Below are 17,589 nucleotides of genomic sequence, written 5' to 3'. Positions count from 1 at the left end.
CTGAGCGCTGTGCGTAATGGCGGTTGGCGCACTGAGTATGTACTAATAGTATGTACTCACTGGAGCACCCAGGGGGCTATTCAAACGGGCCAACTAGTAACATATCACTCCTGAAAACAATCTTTGGCTATTCACGTGAGGTAAATCTGCCCTATGATTGGATTTTGGAAAACCATGACGGTGAACCAATTCTGATTGGACACTCACATTGCGCACGTCATCACACAGCTTCTATGAGGAGTACAAAAATGGCCGATGGCTGGCTCGAAGGTCCGCGGAGTTAACTTTTCAGAAAAAAACAAAAACAAAAAGTAAATTTCTATCTCATATCATTCAAAAGTTATTTATAATTTAGTAAAGCTTGGTTTTAGCCGTCGTATATGACGGCGTCAGCCCCAGAGGGTTAAATGACTCAGATCAGGATTGGGGCCAAACATAATTGCTCAGGACATCCTTAATTCAAGCTAAAGAGCAAAACTCGACCCTATGGGTGGAGAATTGACCCCCCCTCATCGCTTTGGATGCTTAAGTGTGCAAATCAGCGCCTCCTTTCATGCTTTCTTGGGACTCCAATCATGTGTATTTCGTATTCCTTCTCACCTATCATCTAGCACCTGTCTGATCTACATTTTGTTTTATAGACTTACCGGGTCGAGTTGCGCTGGTTGGGGGCAAGCCGGTGCCCCTAGAGGGGTGGCCGTGTAGGTGCATGATGCAGAGCTCTGCAGCCTTGCTCTGTCAGGCGTCACGCCGCCATGCCTGAAGCCTCCACTGAGGTGGGAACTGTCACAACCAAGGTTCACCAAAACACCCGAGGAGAAGGGGAAAAAAATAAGATACATGAGCCACGATGAGGCGCTACAATCATACTCCCCCCCCCCCACACATGCATGTGTTTTATCTCACTGGATTTATGTGAGAGGTAAAACATCTTGTTGATATTCCAAGTGCCCTCTGAATATTGTGCAGGGTAGACATAGCATATGGCTTAGTAGCAATTCTGGGCTGCACAGGGAGTTGAGAAAGCACCCAGTGAAGGTGCTAAAGGTAGACAAGGAAGAATGTTAGTGGAATATGTGAACAGATGACACACCATCTGTCGTCCAGTGACCCTTGGCCTGTTTAAAGAAGGACTGAAGCACTGCGTTTCTCCAAACCCACACCTCATCTTACCTCAGTCGTTGTAAGTGACGGCACGGTCCCGACAGGTGCTGTACCGCCTTGTCAGGTCAGTTACCTTAAGCAGCTATGTAAGGCTGATCCTTCTGCCATGATGGCGGATGTGTCAAGTGCCAGTTTTCTTGTAGTCGAATAAGCAAACCTCATGCAGACTGCAACAGAAGCAGCTGAGTGTAGGTAAAGCTGCAAGGATCTGTTAGTCCACGGGCCAAGCAGGTTTTCGGTACCACTTAAGGGGAAAAAGACGACACTTGTATCATGGCCTACACAAAAATGTATGATAGCCATCCCAGGGTGGTAGCTGTAGCCAGGTAGGGATCAATGAAGAATTACACAGAGGTCAAACTTTAAAAATGCTCCAATCATGTTGAAAACTATATCACATGACTTGTCTGATCATAAGGATTCCAAAAAGGTATAGTTTGGACTATCTATGACGGAATGTTCTGAAGTTATGGGGTCAAAACAGCAAAAATGGTGACAAAGGTCAATTTAAGTTTGTACAGGGGTCAAATATTAAAGTTGCTCAAATTTCAGTAAATAATTATGCAAATTATTGTTTGGGTTAATAGGGTTCTAAAAAGGAATAGTTTGCTCCATCTGTCATGCTTAGGTATCATGTTACAGGGTAACATATGTCACATGTCATAGAATCCAATAGATGTTGACCTTGTTTGACATTTACTTTGGAGACAAAGCATTCAACACAGTCAAAACTGTTCCATTTATTGATCCTTTTATTTCAACCAATAATTTGCGTCATTTTTTGCTGAAATTGGAGCAACTTTAACTTTTGACCCCTTGTTCAAAAAGAAATTGACCTTTGTCACTATTTTTGCTGTTTTATACCCCATAACTCCAGAACATTCCATCATAGATAGTCCAAACTATACCTTTTTGAAATTGTTATGATCAGACAAATAATGTGATATAGTTTTCAACATGATTGCAGCATTTTTAAAGTTTGACCTCTGTGTAATTCTTCATTGACCCCTACCTGGCTACAGCTACCACCCTGGGATGGCTATCATACATTTTTGTGTAGGCCATGATACACTGAGGCTGGATTCTAAGTGTGTTTTTTTTTCCCCTTAAGTGGTACTGATTAGGTCAAAATTCATGACTGGCTCATGGACTATGTGGTATTGGAGGTGAACTTCTTCAGGCAGGTGGAGATGCTGCTCTACTGGCAATACAGGCAATCTTTGCTTCCATTTGGGTGGCAGGTGTATCATTTGGGTGACTGGAAGAAATGACTGGTTGGTCGTCTCGGAAATAGTAACCACTAGGATTGCAACAACTACAGGGGGACTTACGCGCCATGCTGGGCAACGTAATCACAAGGGTGTTTCTCAAGGGAGTTCAGTGCCGACTACATGTTACTCATTGATGACAGCTGCCTGGTTTCATGTCCAAGAAGTCACCATCAACTGCATCCCACTAAGGTGGGTACTTAATTAATGCAAGGGGGAATATCAACATTTCTTCTCTATCACCTATGCAGATGTAATCAGAAGCTATGGTATTTAAATTACAAATAAGTTACTCTGCCCTAGTTTAACACACACACACATGCATGCATGCACGTACATTCTGAGAGTATTTGTATGTGAGAGTCCAAGAATGAATCTTGGTTTGTATTTGTACAAAAAACAAAACAAAAAAGAACAAGCTGCTTTGCGTATGTGCGCACGTAGCAGCGTGTTATTCCACAAGTATGAGTGTGTCTGTCTTCAGAGACGGACACCCCGCTGCGACTGTCTGGCACAGAAACTGACACAGGGAGAGAATGAGCACAGCTGACGAAGGAAGAGAGAGAAAGAAATGGAGGGAAGCATAAGGAAGTATACAATGGCGTAGCCCTGAGCAAGGCAGCATGATGCAACAGGCAGCAGTACTGCTGAATGAGCACTGATACGGTGCACATGAGTAATCTGAGCTGAATCACATAGCTGATGAATTGTAAATACAAAGTCTTCATTATGCAGGTTTAATCCATGAACAGTGCAAAGTGGAATAACTTGATTTTCTTACCGTGGAGCAGGTAGAATAGTGACCTGCCAATCTGTAGACCTGGGTTTGACTCCCACTCATGCTACCTGACACTTAATCTGCCTTGTTTTATTCCACCAAGTTGTAAGTGGCTACCAGTGTCGCCAACCGAATGGTCCTCCATAAAAATCGATCCGCCCTGCCTTCACTGTGCATGTGTCATTTCTGAGCATCAGCAGGGATTCACTGACTATCACCTTGTTTCTGCTTCATACTGCACTCCATGTTGTGAAAGTGTCATGACACGGACCCACAACAGGGGGCGTAAATGAACGGACAATGGATAAGCCAAAAGTAACAATTTAATGTTGTGAATCACACAACGACGTACAGACAATAACAATATAGTGACTGTCAATCATACACCAGGTGACGTGTGGGCAGGCTCGATGATAGAAGACGCCTGGCGAGAGAAGAGCCAGATCCACACAGCTTCCACCGCCAACGGAGCTGAAGAACACCGGAGCCGCCAAGCCCTGCGCCCCAGGTGGCTGCTGTCTTCAGCAGTCAGACCCGGTACTGCTGGCAGAGAACAGAGACAGTCCTGATGAGTGTGAGGTCGCACACTCAGTAATCCCACAGTCTGTACACAATGAGGAGGGAGAACCTCCACCTCCAATCACACACTCGTGCAGCTCCTGTCTAACCACTTATCTGGTTGGGGTGTGAAGCGAAGCCGTCGCTGATCACACCAAACGCCAATCCCACAGATAAGGACACACCACAGGAAAACGGCTGCAAGGAAGTTCAGATTATTACTCAATGTTTTGAGTCAGCAGAGAAAATTACCTGATTGGTAGTTGATTTCTCGGCGAGGAGGTGGAGTCGCAGTCCGGCCTTTATGGAGATGGTGATGAGTTGGCTGAGTGACAGCTGGTGCTGATGAAGAGTGACAGCTGTCACTCCCAGTGGCTCCGGCGCCCTCTCGTGCTTGAAGCCCGCACTCCAAGCAGGGCGCCATCTGGTGGTGGTGGGCCAGCAGTACCTCCTCTTCAGCGGCCCACACAACACTCCAGTCGTCATCTATCTCAGCGACAGATATCTGAAACTTTTGTACAACAATCATTTCCACATAAATTCAGCATTATTTCACAATAAAAGACGGGGGACCAATCAGAACGCCACAGCAACACGTCTGAGTCTGACGTGCTGCTGCACCTACGTCATCTTGGAACGTCAGTAGCGATTCAACGATTAGTGCCTTGTTTCTGCTTAAAGCTGACTTTAGAAATTATTTAAGGTTTTATTTTAGGTTTTACTTTGTCATCTGATGTTAATAATCACATTATTCCCTTTGATCTGTTTGGGTGTAGAGAGTCAGACTCAGAGAGTCGGTCTCAGATGCATGCACAGTGAAGGCAGGGCGGACCAATTTCTAGGGGGGACCATTCAGCCAGCAGCACTGGTCTTGGCTGGGAAGTAACCTGTGTTGGACTTGCGTCCCATCCAGGAGGAGTTATAGACTCTCATCCACTTGACACTATGGAATCCGGAGATAAACACTAACAGGCCTCTGGGCCAATATTGGACTTAACCTCATATGGAGGAAACTTTTTGTCAAAAGCTTCAACTTTCATCAAGCATCGACACTACATCAGACATGAATGAGAGGCTTGTAAAAGCCACTGGTTCATTAGAGAAACTAGGTTTCCGAGGAAAAAATGCGACAACTCGTTTGAAGTTCAATACTGCGTAACTAACGACTCGCATCCCCCGGACTAATCAGTGGGATTTGGGAAACTTTTGTCGAAACCCAGTAAACAGTGTGTGAAATGATCTCACCAGATTTGATGTCTGCTTGTCAAACACACAAAGAAGATGTTTTCATGTTAAATCAAGCAGTTTTTGCAGTAAGTGGTGCCAGTGTTGTATAGTAACGAAGTAAAACTACTTCACTACTGTACTTAAGTACGTTTTAGGAGACTTTTTACTTTACTTGAGTTTTGTAATTCAGCTTATTTTCACTTTTCGGTAATTGCACAATCAGGTGTACCACTAGTGTTTCACTTTTGGTGAAAAATGAAATTCAGTATAATGCTTAATAGTTTATTTCACAATGATAACAACATCCCAAGGGATCTTCATGCAGAATTTCATGAGCAAATACCATTTAGATTTTTTTCGGTGACAGACTTGAGTGCTTGATCCTTGTGAACAAAAACAGGTACTACGGAGACTACATTAGGTTTGTGAAGAACTCTTTTATTCCAAAACGTTACACACCAAAGCATTGGAAATGGTGTTATTTCTGTGTCCTATAATGTGAGTCAAAAGACTGGACCAAAATTTCTGTTGTAAAACCTCCATCATACACTCAACAAAAATATAAATGCAACACTTTTGGTTTTGCTCCCATTTTGTATGAGATGAACTCAAAGATCTAAAACTTTTTCCACATATACAATATCACCATTTCCCTCAAATATTGTTCACAAACCAGTCGAAATCTGTGATAGTGAGCACTTCTCCTTTGCTGAGATAATCCATCCCACCTCACAGGTGTGCCATATCAAGATGCTGATTAGACACCATGATTAGTGCACAGGTGTGCCTTAGACTGCCCACAATAAAAGGCCACTCTGAAAGGTGCAGTTTTATCACACAGCACAATGCCACAGATGTTGCAAGATTTGAGGGAGAGTGCAATTGGCATGCTGACAGCAGGAATGTCAACCAGAGCTGTTGCTCGTGTATTGAATGTTCATTTCTCTACCATAAGCCGTCTCCAAAGGCGTTTCAGAGAATTTGGCAGTACATCCAACCACCCTCACAACCGCAGACCACGTGTAACCACACCAGCCCAGGACCTCCACATCCAGCATGTTCACCTCCAAGATCGTCTGAGACCAGCCACTCGGACAGCTGCTGAAACAATTGGTTTGCATAACCAAAGAATTTCTGCACAAACTGTCAGAAACCGTCTCAGGGAAGCTCATCTGCATGCTTGTTATCCTCATTGGGGTCTCGACCTCACTCCAGTTCGTCGTCGTAACCGACTTGAGTGGGCAAATGCTCACATTTGCTGGCGTTTGGCACGTTGGAGAGGTGTTCTCTTCACGGATGATGCGAAGGAGATGTGTTGCACTGCATGAGGCAAATGGTGGTCACACCAGATACTGACTGGTATCCCCCCCCAATAAAACAAAACTGCACCTTTCAGAGTGGCCTTTTATTGTGGGCAGTCTAAGGCACACCTGTGCACTAATCATGGTGTCTAATCAGCATCTTGATATGGCACACCTGTGAGGTGGGATGGATTATCTCAGCGAAGGAGAAGTGCTCACTATCACAGATTTCGACTGGTTTGTGAACAATATTTGAGGGAAATGGTGATATTGTGTATGTGGAAAAAGTTTTAGATCTTTGAGTTTGTCTCATACAAAATGGGAGCAAAACCAAAAGTGTTGCGTTTATATTTTTGTTGAGTGTAGTTTTACAAGTGATTCCAGTATAGAGCTACTACTACAGAGATTACAAGGCTCTACGGATTCTACATTTGGCACAAATTGTCATTCTTGAGGTATTAAAAATAAATATATCACTTCCAATTTCTAGATCATGTTTGAGACAAAGACACTCTAGTGAAATATATTGGTATCATTCCTGCACCTAGTGATGCCTCTCTGTGAGTATGCTACTACGGAGACTACAATATTTTGGGGGACATCCGCATCCCTGATTATGTGAATTTCCCAGAAGTTCCAGCAATAAAACTGAAACAAATTACTAGCACTGTTTTGTAGGGGATCCATTTAGGTGTCAAATCTAATAAACAGGAATTATGAAATCAAAGGATTTATGTTTAGAACATAGTGTTTTCTCAAATGAATTGACAAATTTGGATTCTGGTTACAAACCTATTATTTTACTCAAATGACTGCTGCTTGGCTCCAAATGAAGATATTTTGATTCCGTAACTTGTGTCATGACCAGAGAAATACTGGGAATGTCACTGATTGGTGTAGTTCTTTGAAAGGTTCGAGAGGATAAATATCAGCTTTATTATATAATGAGCAAATTTCACATGAAACTAGGTAACATGCAAAAAATTGCATTTTTTCACCATATATTCACCATTTTTGAGGTTTTTTATGCATTTCCAAACTGTAAAAAGCAGGGCACAGATAAAGGTATGCCTAAGGGTTCTTAGCAATAGCTTCTAATGTCCCTAATGGCATTATTTTCTGAGATATAGGTTGGTAACATTGCATTATTAAAATGGTAACACCTGATTGTGCACATACCGTTTTACTTCACTACATTTCCGACCTTAATTGCATACTTCTATTCCGATATATTTTCTATACACCATGCCGTTACTCGTTACAAAAAAAAAAAAAAAACACCACGCACACAAAAAAAGTCGTGTTTTTACCCAGAGACACCACTGATTACTAGTGACTGCAATGAAGTCAGGGCTGATTTGTCATGAGGCATGAGATAGGCTTTTTTGCAGTTGCGCACTTGTTTGAAAATGATCGTCTCTCCACATTGATTACAGACCTGCAGCGGGTCTGTAATCAACTTTTCTGCAGCGCGGCTTTGCTTTGAACCTTGAACCAATCAAGCAGTGATTCACAGATCAAAGCAGTGCTTCGATCTTCGACTCATGGATTCATTGTTTTATTTCGCTTTATCCTAATTTTTCCCCGCTAAAACCCTGAAGAACATATGTCTATGAGTAATATTTAATATTTTATGTTAAACCAACCTGTTATGGTCTTCTGAAACAGTTGATAGATGTATTTTATAACTTAAAAACGGGACCAATGCTAACGCGTTAGCATGTCTATGGCGTTTTCAATGTTAAAGTTAGCATTAAGCTGTTCGCGTCAGCACGTTTGTGTTGATTTGTTTTCTGTATAATTAATGGCTCAGCATTCGTTGTCGTAAAAGAGTCAAATTGTAATTTTTTAAATGTATTTTTATTCATATATTAATAATAATAGCAACAACAATAATAATCTACATAATAGACAATAATAGATAATAATAATAGACTAATAATGTTACAATACAGTTTTAGAGAATGAGACAAAAAGAACCTAATGAAACAAAACACAACAGAAAAGATAAAACCATGTAACAATGAAAATAAATAAATACATATAGAAATAAATAAGTGTTTCCTGTGAACACCTAGTGAGTAGCCTACTCTCGTTTAGGTTTTGAAACCTTGTTTCTGAAGTTTTTTTGTGTGATGTGCACAGTTTTCAGTATTTAATACTAATCATTTACAAGCCTAGATAAACTTTGTAATATAAAAAAAATCAGTCCATTTTTGATTATTAACATTTACTTGTACTTTTACTTTCAATACTTGAGTACATTTAGTTGTACATTACTTGTCATACTTAAGTACAATAAATACTAGATACTTTAAGACTTTTACTTGAGTAGCATTTCAATCAGTGACTTGAACTTCTACCAAAGTCATTTTTTTAATGGGTATCTGTACTTTTTCTTAAGTGTGATTTTCCGGTACTTTATACAACACTGAGTGGTGCAGTGATCTGTTACTGTGCACCTGAACCTTCTTAAATGGAGACGTTATGCAGAAAGGATATAAAATAATGTGACTATAATAGATTTATCCATACTGAGCTGCAGACATACATATTTAACCTTCTACATTTTTATCCATGTTAACAGGCAGCAATTACAAATGCAGAGCAGGTGGCTCAGTGGGATAAGGAGCTGGGCGACCGACATGTAGACCTGGGATCAATTCCTGGCATGGATCTTTCTCTTTCTCTCTCTTTATCCATGCACAAATTTTTGCGTTCAGGTAACATATGATAAATAGCATGACAGTATTCATATGCAGCCACATTTAGATCTGTCACAGTTCAGTGGTGTGCACGTTTTGACATCAGCATCTGTGATGTGAGGTTGCAGAGTGACGTGATGTTGTTCATGGCAGAAAACAAAATCCCACTTTCACAAACTCCTGCCACCCAAAATATGCAGTGTACAAACAACAAAAGTGACTTTAAAAATGAAATTAAACAAAATAAGAGTGCACACATCTGGAAAACACAAAACATCACCTTGCCACTGCACTGCTTCACCTCAGGGAGCTTTGGTGGGTTTACTAATGTTTAAATTTTTGCCTTTTAAAATTTATACCTTTTATGATCAATTTAATTATGTATATTAAGGTGCAAATTAAGGATTTGTTTTGCATGTAAGCTGTAAGTGTCTGTCATAATTTCATTATGATCTTGGTGTTTTTTATTTCAGGGTTATCCAAGGTCAAAGGTCATGTGACAAATAGAACGGTGACATATGACTTGATAATAGTATTTAATATTAGGTATAACAGTGTTTTAACCAATTTCTCAAAATAGCCTATACATATTTGTGATTCTGTATATACATAAAGCTATATTCCTATATTGAGCCAAATTTTTCACCTTGGCTGGTGACCTTCACTTTTAACTAATTACTCTGAAAATTGAATCACTTTCTCCTTGGCTGAACCTCATTCACTCATTCAAAACCTTTTGAGTTATTTTGTTCAAAGTTGATTACACAGGACTGAAAAATGGTTCCATCTGATTCAGAAGTTCAAAGCACTTTACAGTGATGCCTCACATTCACCCAGCCACACATTCACACACCAGTGTAAGTGTGCTGCCATACAAAGCGCTCACACATCTGGAGCAAGTTAGGGATGAAGGACCTTAGTGATTTTGCAGCCAAACGGTGGTTTGAATCAACAATCCTCTGGTCTTGAGGCCATCGTTTTACCATCTCCCCCCTGAAAAAAATTACCCCCACACTTTGTTAAAGTGCACAGGTATAAAAATTAAGTTAACTCCTTGGTCTTGATGGACCTAAAGGCCCAATTTTTTGTAGATCTTAGCCTTGGCCTTTGACGTGGCTTTGACGGATTAAAGCCTTGACCTGGACCTTGGCTTTGAAGAGTCAAAGCCTTGGCTTTGGCCTTGGGCTTGGAGTTCAGAGCTAAAAGCCTAGGCCTGAGCTTTGGCCTTGAAAAGTCAAAACCTGGTCATGGACTTTGACTCTGCAAAAGCCAAGGCTTTGAGTCAAAGCCAGTGTTTTGAGGAGTCAAAGCCGTGACTTTGTCCTTTGGCTTGGACTTGAGAGGTAAAAGCCTAGGCCTGAGCAGACAGGATGATCCGCAGTGAAGCTGGCAGCCTCAGCTTCACCGCGGCAGGACTGAGGACCTTGATGATGGGGAAGGGGCCGATGTACCGATCCTTCAGTTTTTGTGAGTCCACCTGTAACGGAATGTCTTTCGTCGATAGCCAAACCTCCTGCCCGAGCTGGTATGCAGGGGCCGGGGATCGCCGGCGGTCTGCATGGGCCTTGGCCCTCGTCCGGGCTTTGAGCAGGGCAGAGCGGGCAGAGCGCCACACCCGACGGCACCGCCTCAGATGGACCTGGACCGAGGGCACCCCGACCTCTCCCTCCACAAGCGGAAACAATGGGGGCTGGTACCCCAAACACACCTCAAACGGGGAGAGGCCGGTGGCAGACAAACTTGATTGTTGTGTGCGTACTCAATCCAGGCCAGATGGTTGCTCCAGGCCGTTGGGTGCGCCGAGGTCACACAGCGAAGGGCCTGTTCCAATTCTTGGTTGGCCCGCTCTACCTGTCCGTTGGTCTGGGGATGGTACCCGGACGAGAGGCTCACGGTGGCCCCCAGTTCTCTACAGAAACTCCTCCAGACTTGCGAGGAGAACTGGGGACCATGGTCAGAGACAACATCGGACGGAATCCCATGCAGACATACGACGTGGTGGACCAGGAGGTCTGCAGTCTCCTGGGCCGTCGGGAGCTTCGGGAGGGCCACGAAGTGGGCCACCTTGGAGAACCGGTCCACTATCGTGAGGATGGTGGTCATGCCCTGGGATGGCGGGAGGCCCGTGACGAAGTCCAGACCGACGTGGGACCAGGGGCGGTGAGGCACAGGTAACGGCTGGAGGAGACCCTGTGCCCGTTGGTGGTCTGTCTTTCCCCTGGCGCAGGTGGTGCAGGCCTGGACATACTCCCAGATGTTGGCTTCCATAGACGCCCACCAGAAGCGCTGCCTGACCACTGCCACGGTTCTTCGCACCCCTGGGTGACAGGAGAGCTTGGACCCATGACAGAAGTCCAGGACAGCAGCTCTGGCTTCCGGTGGGACATAGAGTCTGTTCCTTGGGCCGGTCCCCGGGTCCGGGTTCCGTGCCAGGGCCTCCCGGACGGTCTTCTCCATGTCCCAGGTGAGGGCTGCCACGATAGTGGACTCGGGGATGATGGGTTCCGGTGGATCTGACAGCTCGACCTTGACCTCCTCTTCATGGACCCGGGACAGGGCGTCAGATCACTGGTTCTTGGTCCCGGGGCGGTAGGTAATCTGGAAGTCAAAACGCCCGAAGAACAGTGACCAGCGGGCTTGCCTGGGGTTCAGACGCTTCGCGGTCCGGATGTACTCCAGGTTCCGATGGTCCGTGAAAACCGTAAATGGTACCGCAGCTCCCTCCAACAGGTGTCTCCACTCCTCAAGAGCCTCTTTCACTGCAAGAAGTTCCCGATTGCCGTCGTCATAGTTCCGCTCCGCCGGGGTCAACCTATGGTTAAAATAGGCACATGGATGGAGAACCTTGTCGGACTCTCCGCTCTGGGACAGCACGGCTCCTATCCCTGAGTCAGAGGCATCCACTTCAACAACAAACTGGCGATTGGGATTGGGCTGCACCAGAACGGGTGCAGACCAGAACCGACGTTTCAACTCCCTAAACGCGGCTTCGCACTGATCCGACCAGGTGAAGGGGACTTTAGTGGAGGTCAGGGCCGTCAGGGGGCTAACTACCTGGCTATAGCCCTTAATAAACCTCCGGTAGAAATTTGCAAACCCGAGGAACTGTTGCAGTTTCCTACGGCTTGTTGGTTGGGGCCAATCTCTCACCGCCGCAACCTTGGCCGGATCAGGGGCGACAGAGTTGGATGAGATTATGAACCCCAGGAAGGACAAAGAAGACCGGTGGAACTCGCACTTCTCGCCCTTCATGAACAGCCGGTTCTCCAACAACCGCTGCAGGACCTGACGTACATGCTTGACATGGGTCTCAGGATCCGGAGAAAAGATGAGTATATCGTCCAGATATACAAAGACAAACCGATGCAGGAAGTCCCGCAAGACGTCATTAACCAACGCTTGGAACGTCGCGGGCGCATTGGTGAGGACGAACGGCATGACCAGATACTCAAAGTGACCTAACGGGGTGTTAAATGCTGTCTTCCACTCGTCTCCCTCCCGGATCCGAACCAGGTGATAAGCATTCCTAAGATCCAGTTTAGTGAAAATTTTGGCTCCATGCAAGGGCGTGAACACTGAATCCAACAGAGGTACTGGGTATCGGTTGCGAACTGTGATCTCGTTCAGCCCTCTGTAGTCAATGCATGGACGGAGTCCGCCGTCTTTTTTGCCCACAAAAAAGAAACCAGCACCCATCGGGGAGGTGGAGTTCCGGATCAACCCGGCAGCTAACGAGTCCCAGATGTAGGTCTCCATTGATTCGCGTTCCGGACGTGAGAGGTTGTACAGCCTGCTGGACGGGTACTCAGCGCCCGGTATCAAATCAATGGCACAATCGTATGGACGGTGCGGGGGCAGCGTGAGTGCCAGATCTTTGCTGAAGACGTCAGCAAGGTCATGGTACTCGGCTGGCACCGCCGCCAGATTGGGGGGGACTAAAACCTCCTCCTTAGCTGTCACACCGGGTGGAACCGAGGATCCTAAACACTCCCGGTGGCAGGTTTCGCTCCACTGCGTCACAACCCCACACAGCCAATCAATCCGGGGATTGTGTTTTAACACCCATGGAAAACCCAAAATCACTCGGGAGGTAGAAGGTGTTACATAAAACACAATCTCCTCCCTGTGATTTCCAGACACAACCAATGTCACTGGCTGTGTCTGATGTGTGATTAGTGGAAGAAGGGTGCCATCTAGTGCCTGTACCGACAATGGTGACGGTAAGGCCACTAGAGGGAGCCCAACCTCCTTTGCCCATCTGCTATCCAGCAGATTCCCCTCCGACCCCGTGTCTACCAGTGCTGGGGCGTGAAGGGTTAGATCCTCACTCAGGATCGTAACTGGGATGCGTGCAGATCGTCGGGGTTTCCCCGCGTGAATATTATGACCCACCCTTAGCCCAGTCTCTAAGGACGAGTGCTGCTGTTTTGACCGTTTGGGGCAGTTTTTCTGCCTGTGCTCGGTTGAGCTCCAGAGAAAACACTCCCCACGGACCAGCCTCCTTTGTCTCTGATCTGATCTCTTTTTGGCCCTGCTCGTTTTCCTAACAATGGCAGCAGGGGGAGCTGTCGTCACGTGGAGTACCCTGGCTGTGGAGCGTGGGGAAGACGGCTCCCTTTCGGACCCGGGAGGAAGAGGGACGGCTTGTGCCTGACCACGCCCTTCGTCTCGCTTCTGTCGGTGTTCTGTTAATCGGTTGTCTAACCGTATTACCAGGTCGATAAGCCCGTCTAAATCCCGTGGCTCGTCCTTCGCCACCAGGTGCTCCTTAAGGACCAGAGACAGTCTGTTTACGAAGGTGGCACGGAGCGCAACAGCATTCCAGCCGGCTCGCGCTGCCACGATGTGGATGTCGACTACATACTTCGCTGCGCTCCGGCACCCCTGTCTTATCGACAGCAGCACGCTTGAAGCGGTCTCGCCTCTATGAGGGTGGTCGAACACCTGTCTGAACTCCCTCACAAACCCAGTATATGTCGTTAGGAGCCGTGTATTCTGCTCCCAGAGCGCCGTAGCCCAGGCGCGTGCCTCTCCTCAAAGCAGATTTATAATGTAAGCCACCTGGCTAGCGTCTGACGCGTACATGATGGGACGCTGTGAAATGATGAGCGAACACTGCATTAAGAAGTCTGCGCACATCTCGACACAACCTCCGTACGGCTCCGGAGGGCTTATATATGCTTCAGGGGAAGGAGGGGGGGTTCGTTGAACGACCACTGGAATGTCTGTGTCTGGCATTTGGTCAGCAGGAGGAGGTGCTGCAGCGGCGCCCTGTGTGCGTGCTTCCACCTGGGTGGTGAGAGCCTCCATCCTTCAATTGAGAATAACGTTCTGCTCGGTTACCAAGTCCAACCGAGCAGTGAAAGCGGTTAAGATGTGCTGCAGCTCACCTAACACACCTCCTGCTGGTGCCTGTGCACCTCTGTCTTCCATTGGCTGTTCAAGCGATGGTTGACGCCCCTCGGGATCCATGACGCTGGCCGAGAAATCCTGTTGTGAAAAGTGTAGGAACACGGACCCACAACAGGGGGCGCAAATGAACAGACAATGGAATAAGCCAAATATAACAATTTAATGTTGTGAATGTGCACAACAGAGCAACAGACAACACAATTGAGATCAACAGTCTAATTAGTTACAGTGATGTGTGAGCAGGCTCGAGGATAGAAGATGCCCGTCCAGAAAAGAGCCGGATCCCACACGCCTTCCACTCCACCGGACCTGAAGCAATCCTGGAGCCACCAAGCCCTGGGTCCCCAGGTGGCCACTGCCTCCGGCTGTCAGATCGGGTACTGCTGGCAGGAAGAACAGACAGGTGATGGTGGGTGCGTGAACACCCAGCAAACAGTTCAATATAAAGGTGGGAAGCACCTCCACCTCTCAATCACAATTCTCTCGGAGCTCGTGCAGATCCTGATGTCACACTAAACAGAGACTGGAATGAGGAGCGGAGATACGACAACTCCCCAAACACAGCCACGTACTCGTAGTGTACAAGAGGTACGTCTGCAAACTGAGAATTAATGTCAGTCAAGCACAGAAGTAAAGACGTTACAACTGTATGGCACCAAAAAGGCTGAGATGTTTACCAGTTTGGTAGATGATTTCTCGGCCGTGAGGTGAAGATGCTGCCCGGCTCTTATGGAGGTGTGGATGATGATGATGAGTGACAGCTGGCATTGTTGATGAGTGACAGCTGCCACTCCCGGTTGCTCCGGCGCCCTCTCATGCCTGAAGCCCGCACTTCAGGCAGGGCGCCCTCTGGTGGTGGGCCAGCAGTACCTCCTCTTCAGCGGCCCACACAACACAAACAAACCAAAACACAAGTGCATTAATATTCTCCTCCATGAGCTTCTAAGTGTTTTGTGAGCATCTGTGCCCTTGTGGTACTATTTGTGTTATCATTATTACTATTAGTACCTGCCAAACGCTCGTCCAGTCTCTCTCTTTCTCTTTAAATCATTTTTTTTTATTTTTTATACTTTTTTATACTTACTTTTTACTTACTTATACTTACTTACTTTTTTATACTTTTTTATACTTTATACTTTTTATACTATATTTTTTTATACATTTTTTATACTTCATTTTTAAACTCCTTGCCTGTCTTTCTGTTTCCTCTCTTTCAGCGTGACCTTTCTGTCTCCCTTTCTGTCTTCCCCTTCACTTTCATTCCATCCATCTCTGCCTGTCTTCTGTTTTCCCTCCTTTCAACAATGGAACGGCGGCTGGCGTTTAGCGTAATCTGCAGACGGATTTGCAGCGTGTGATTAAAGTCACATTAGCCAGGCTCTGCTAGGAAAATTGTTCTTTTTAAACAAGCGCACCATTTGAATATGAGTGAGCACAGAAGAAAAATGAAGAGAGCGCGTTGAATTGAGAACAGTTCTTTTTTTTCTGCTTGAAATGACGAGCGAAACAAGTTATCAGCTCGCGACGTGTTGGAGGTTAGTCTGTACAGTTATTGCTCAAAACGTTTATGTAACAGATAAATTTAGTCGAGTAGATATTATGATCATTCCAGTTGGGCTACCACAGCAAAAATGTGCGAGGTGCATTCAAAAAGTATCCAACATTATTCCGACACGGAAACCAATGAAACGTGAGAGTGGTCATTGGTGCAGAGGTGTAGGGAACCTTCTTGTGCATGTGAGACATTTTTGCCACCTGCGGAGCACATCGGTGAACGTGAACTGAGCACCCGCCAGATTCTCATTTGCTGGAACATGACAGAATGACTTCAGTGAAGGTTGCATCAAATTTTGCCCAAAGCTTGGTGATACCCAAGCCGAAACCATCCGCAAGATTCGGCAGACTTTTGGCAATGATGCCATGAGCATAACACAAACAAAACGGTAGTAAAACCACTCCAAAAATGGGGGAACATCAGTGGAGAGCTACACATATCCTGGTAGGCCATCCACAAGCTGAAATGACCAAGTGATTGGCAGAATACGGACTTTGGTCATGGATGACCGTCATGTCACCATCCAAGAACTTGTGGACAAGGTAGGGATAGGCACAGGTTTGGTACATTCCATTTTGGCAGAGGATTAGGGCATGCGGAGAGTGTTGGCTATATTCGTGCCAAATCTGCTAATGGCGGAGTAGAAACAATTGTGTCTGGAAGTCTCGCAGGACATGCTGGAATGTGCAAACAGTGACCCCAACTTCCTGGACACTGTCGTCGCTGGTGATGGCACATGGGTTTACAGGTACGGCATGGAAACCAAATCTGGAAACATCCATCATCACCAAAGCCAAAGAAAACACGGCAGATGTGCAGCAATGTCACAGCCATGTTGACCGAGTTCTTTAACTCTCATGGTGTGGTGCATCATGAGTACAAACCAAAAGGGCAAAATACTAATAAAGAATATTATCTAGAGGTCCCACATCACCCTCGTGATGCTGTCTTCTGCAAACAATCAGATCTGTGGGTGGTGAAAGTTGGCACCTCCTACATGACAATGCAACCGCCCATTCTGCTCAGCTGATTCAGACTTTCCTGGACAAACACAACACTCTGGCTGTTCCTCAAGATCAAAAGAATACCAAAAAGGAACCAATTTGAGTCACAAGAAGCCAGCCTGTGGAACTTGACAGCCCAGGTGGACACCATTCCAAAAGAGCCCTTCCAGAAATGTCAGCAATGGCAGAACTGCTGGGAAAAGTGTGTGCAGTCCCAAGAAGACTACTTCAAAGGGGATTAGGATTCCAATTTAGTCAGCCTAGGCATGGCTGCCACCTGCTGCATGGTCAGAGTAAGCTGTAAGGAAAATTACAAATAGCTGTGTTAGACTTTACAAATACTTTGGCATGTTGACACACTGGGCAGGTGCTTGTTACTGTTCATGCCAACTAACGTGAACCTGGTAGCCGTGGCGAAGAACATGATACTGAGGATGTTAGGAAAGACAGGAAGAAATGCACAACAGAATGGGAGAGTAAAACCAGAATTAAAGAATAGATAGAATGCGTGGCTGGGGATGGTGCCCAAGGTTTTCTCAACTGCAACTTAGTGATGGCTAACGCAAAACTGCTTTAAAATGTTTCAAAACCTTTGAAGTGCCCACCTATCAAATTAC

General features: G+C 45.7%; 1 protein-coding gene across 1 annotated transcript in view; it reads right to left on the bottom strand.

Annotated features, from left to right (window-relative positions):
* The window catches only part of lrtm2a (leucine-rich repeats and transmembrane domains 2a), a 43,557-nt gene extending 42,737 nt beyond the window's left edge, over positions 1 to 820 (bottom strand). The window contains exon 1 of the mRNA XM_034163135.1: positions 648 to 820. Within this exon, the coding sequence (XP_034019026.1) occupies positions 648 to 711 (64 nt within the window). The 5' untranslated portion in view covers positions 712 to 820. The remainder of the gene's footprint in view (positions 1 to 647) is intronic.
* Between the last annotated feature and the right edge of the window lie 16,769 nt (positions 821 to 17,589).

Source organism: Thalassophryne amazonica, chromosome 22, assembly GCF_902500255.1.
Source record: "Thalassophryne amazonica chromosome 22, fThaAma1.1, whole genome shotgun sequence".
Lineage (NCBI taxonomy): Eukaryota > Metazoa > Chordata > Actinopteri > Batrachoidiformes > Batrachoididae > Thalassophryne > Thalassophryne amazonica.
The sequence above is the reverse complement of the archived record's forward strand: the minus strand, read 5'-3'. Positions and strand labels throughout refer to the sequence as shown.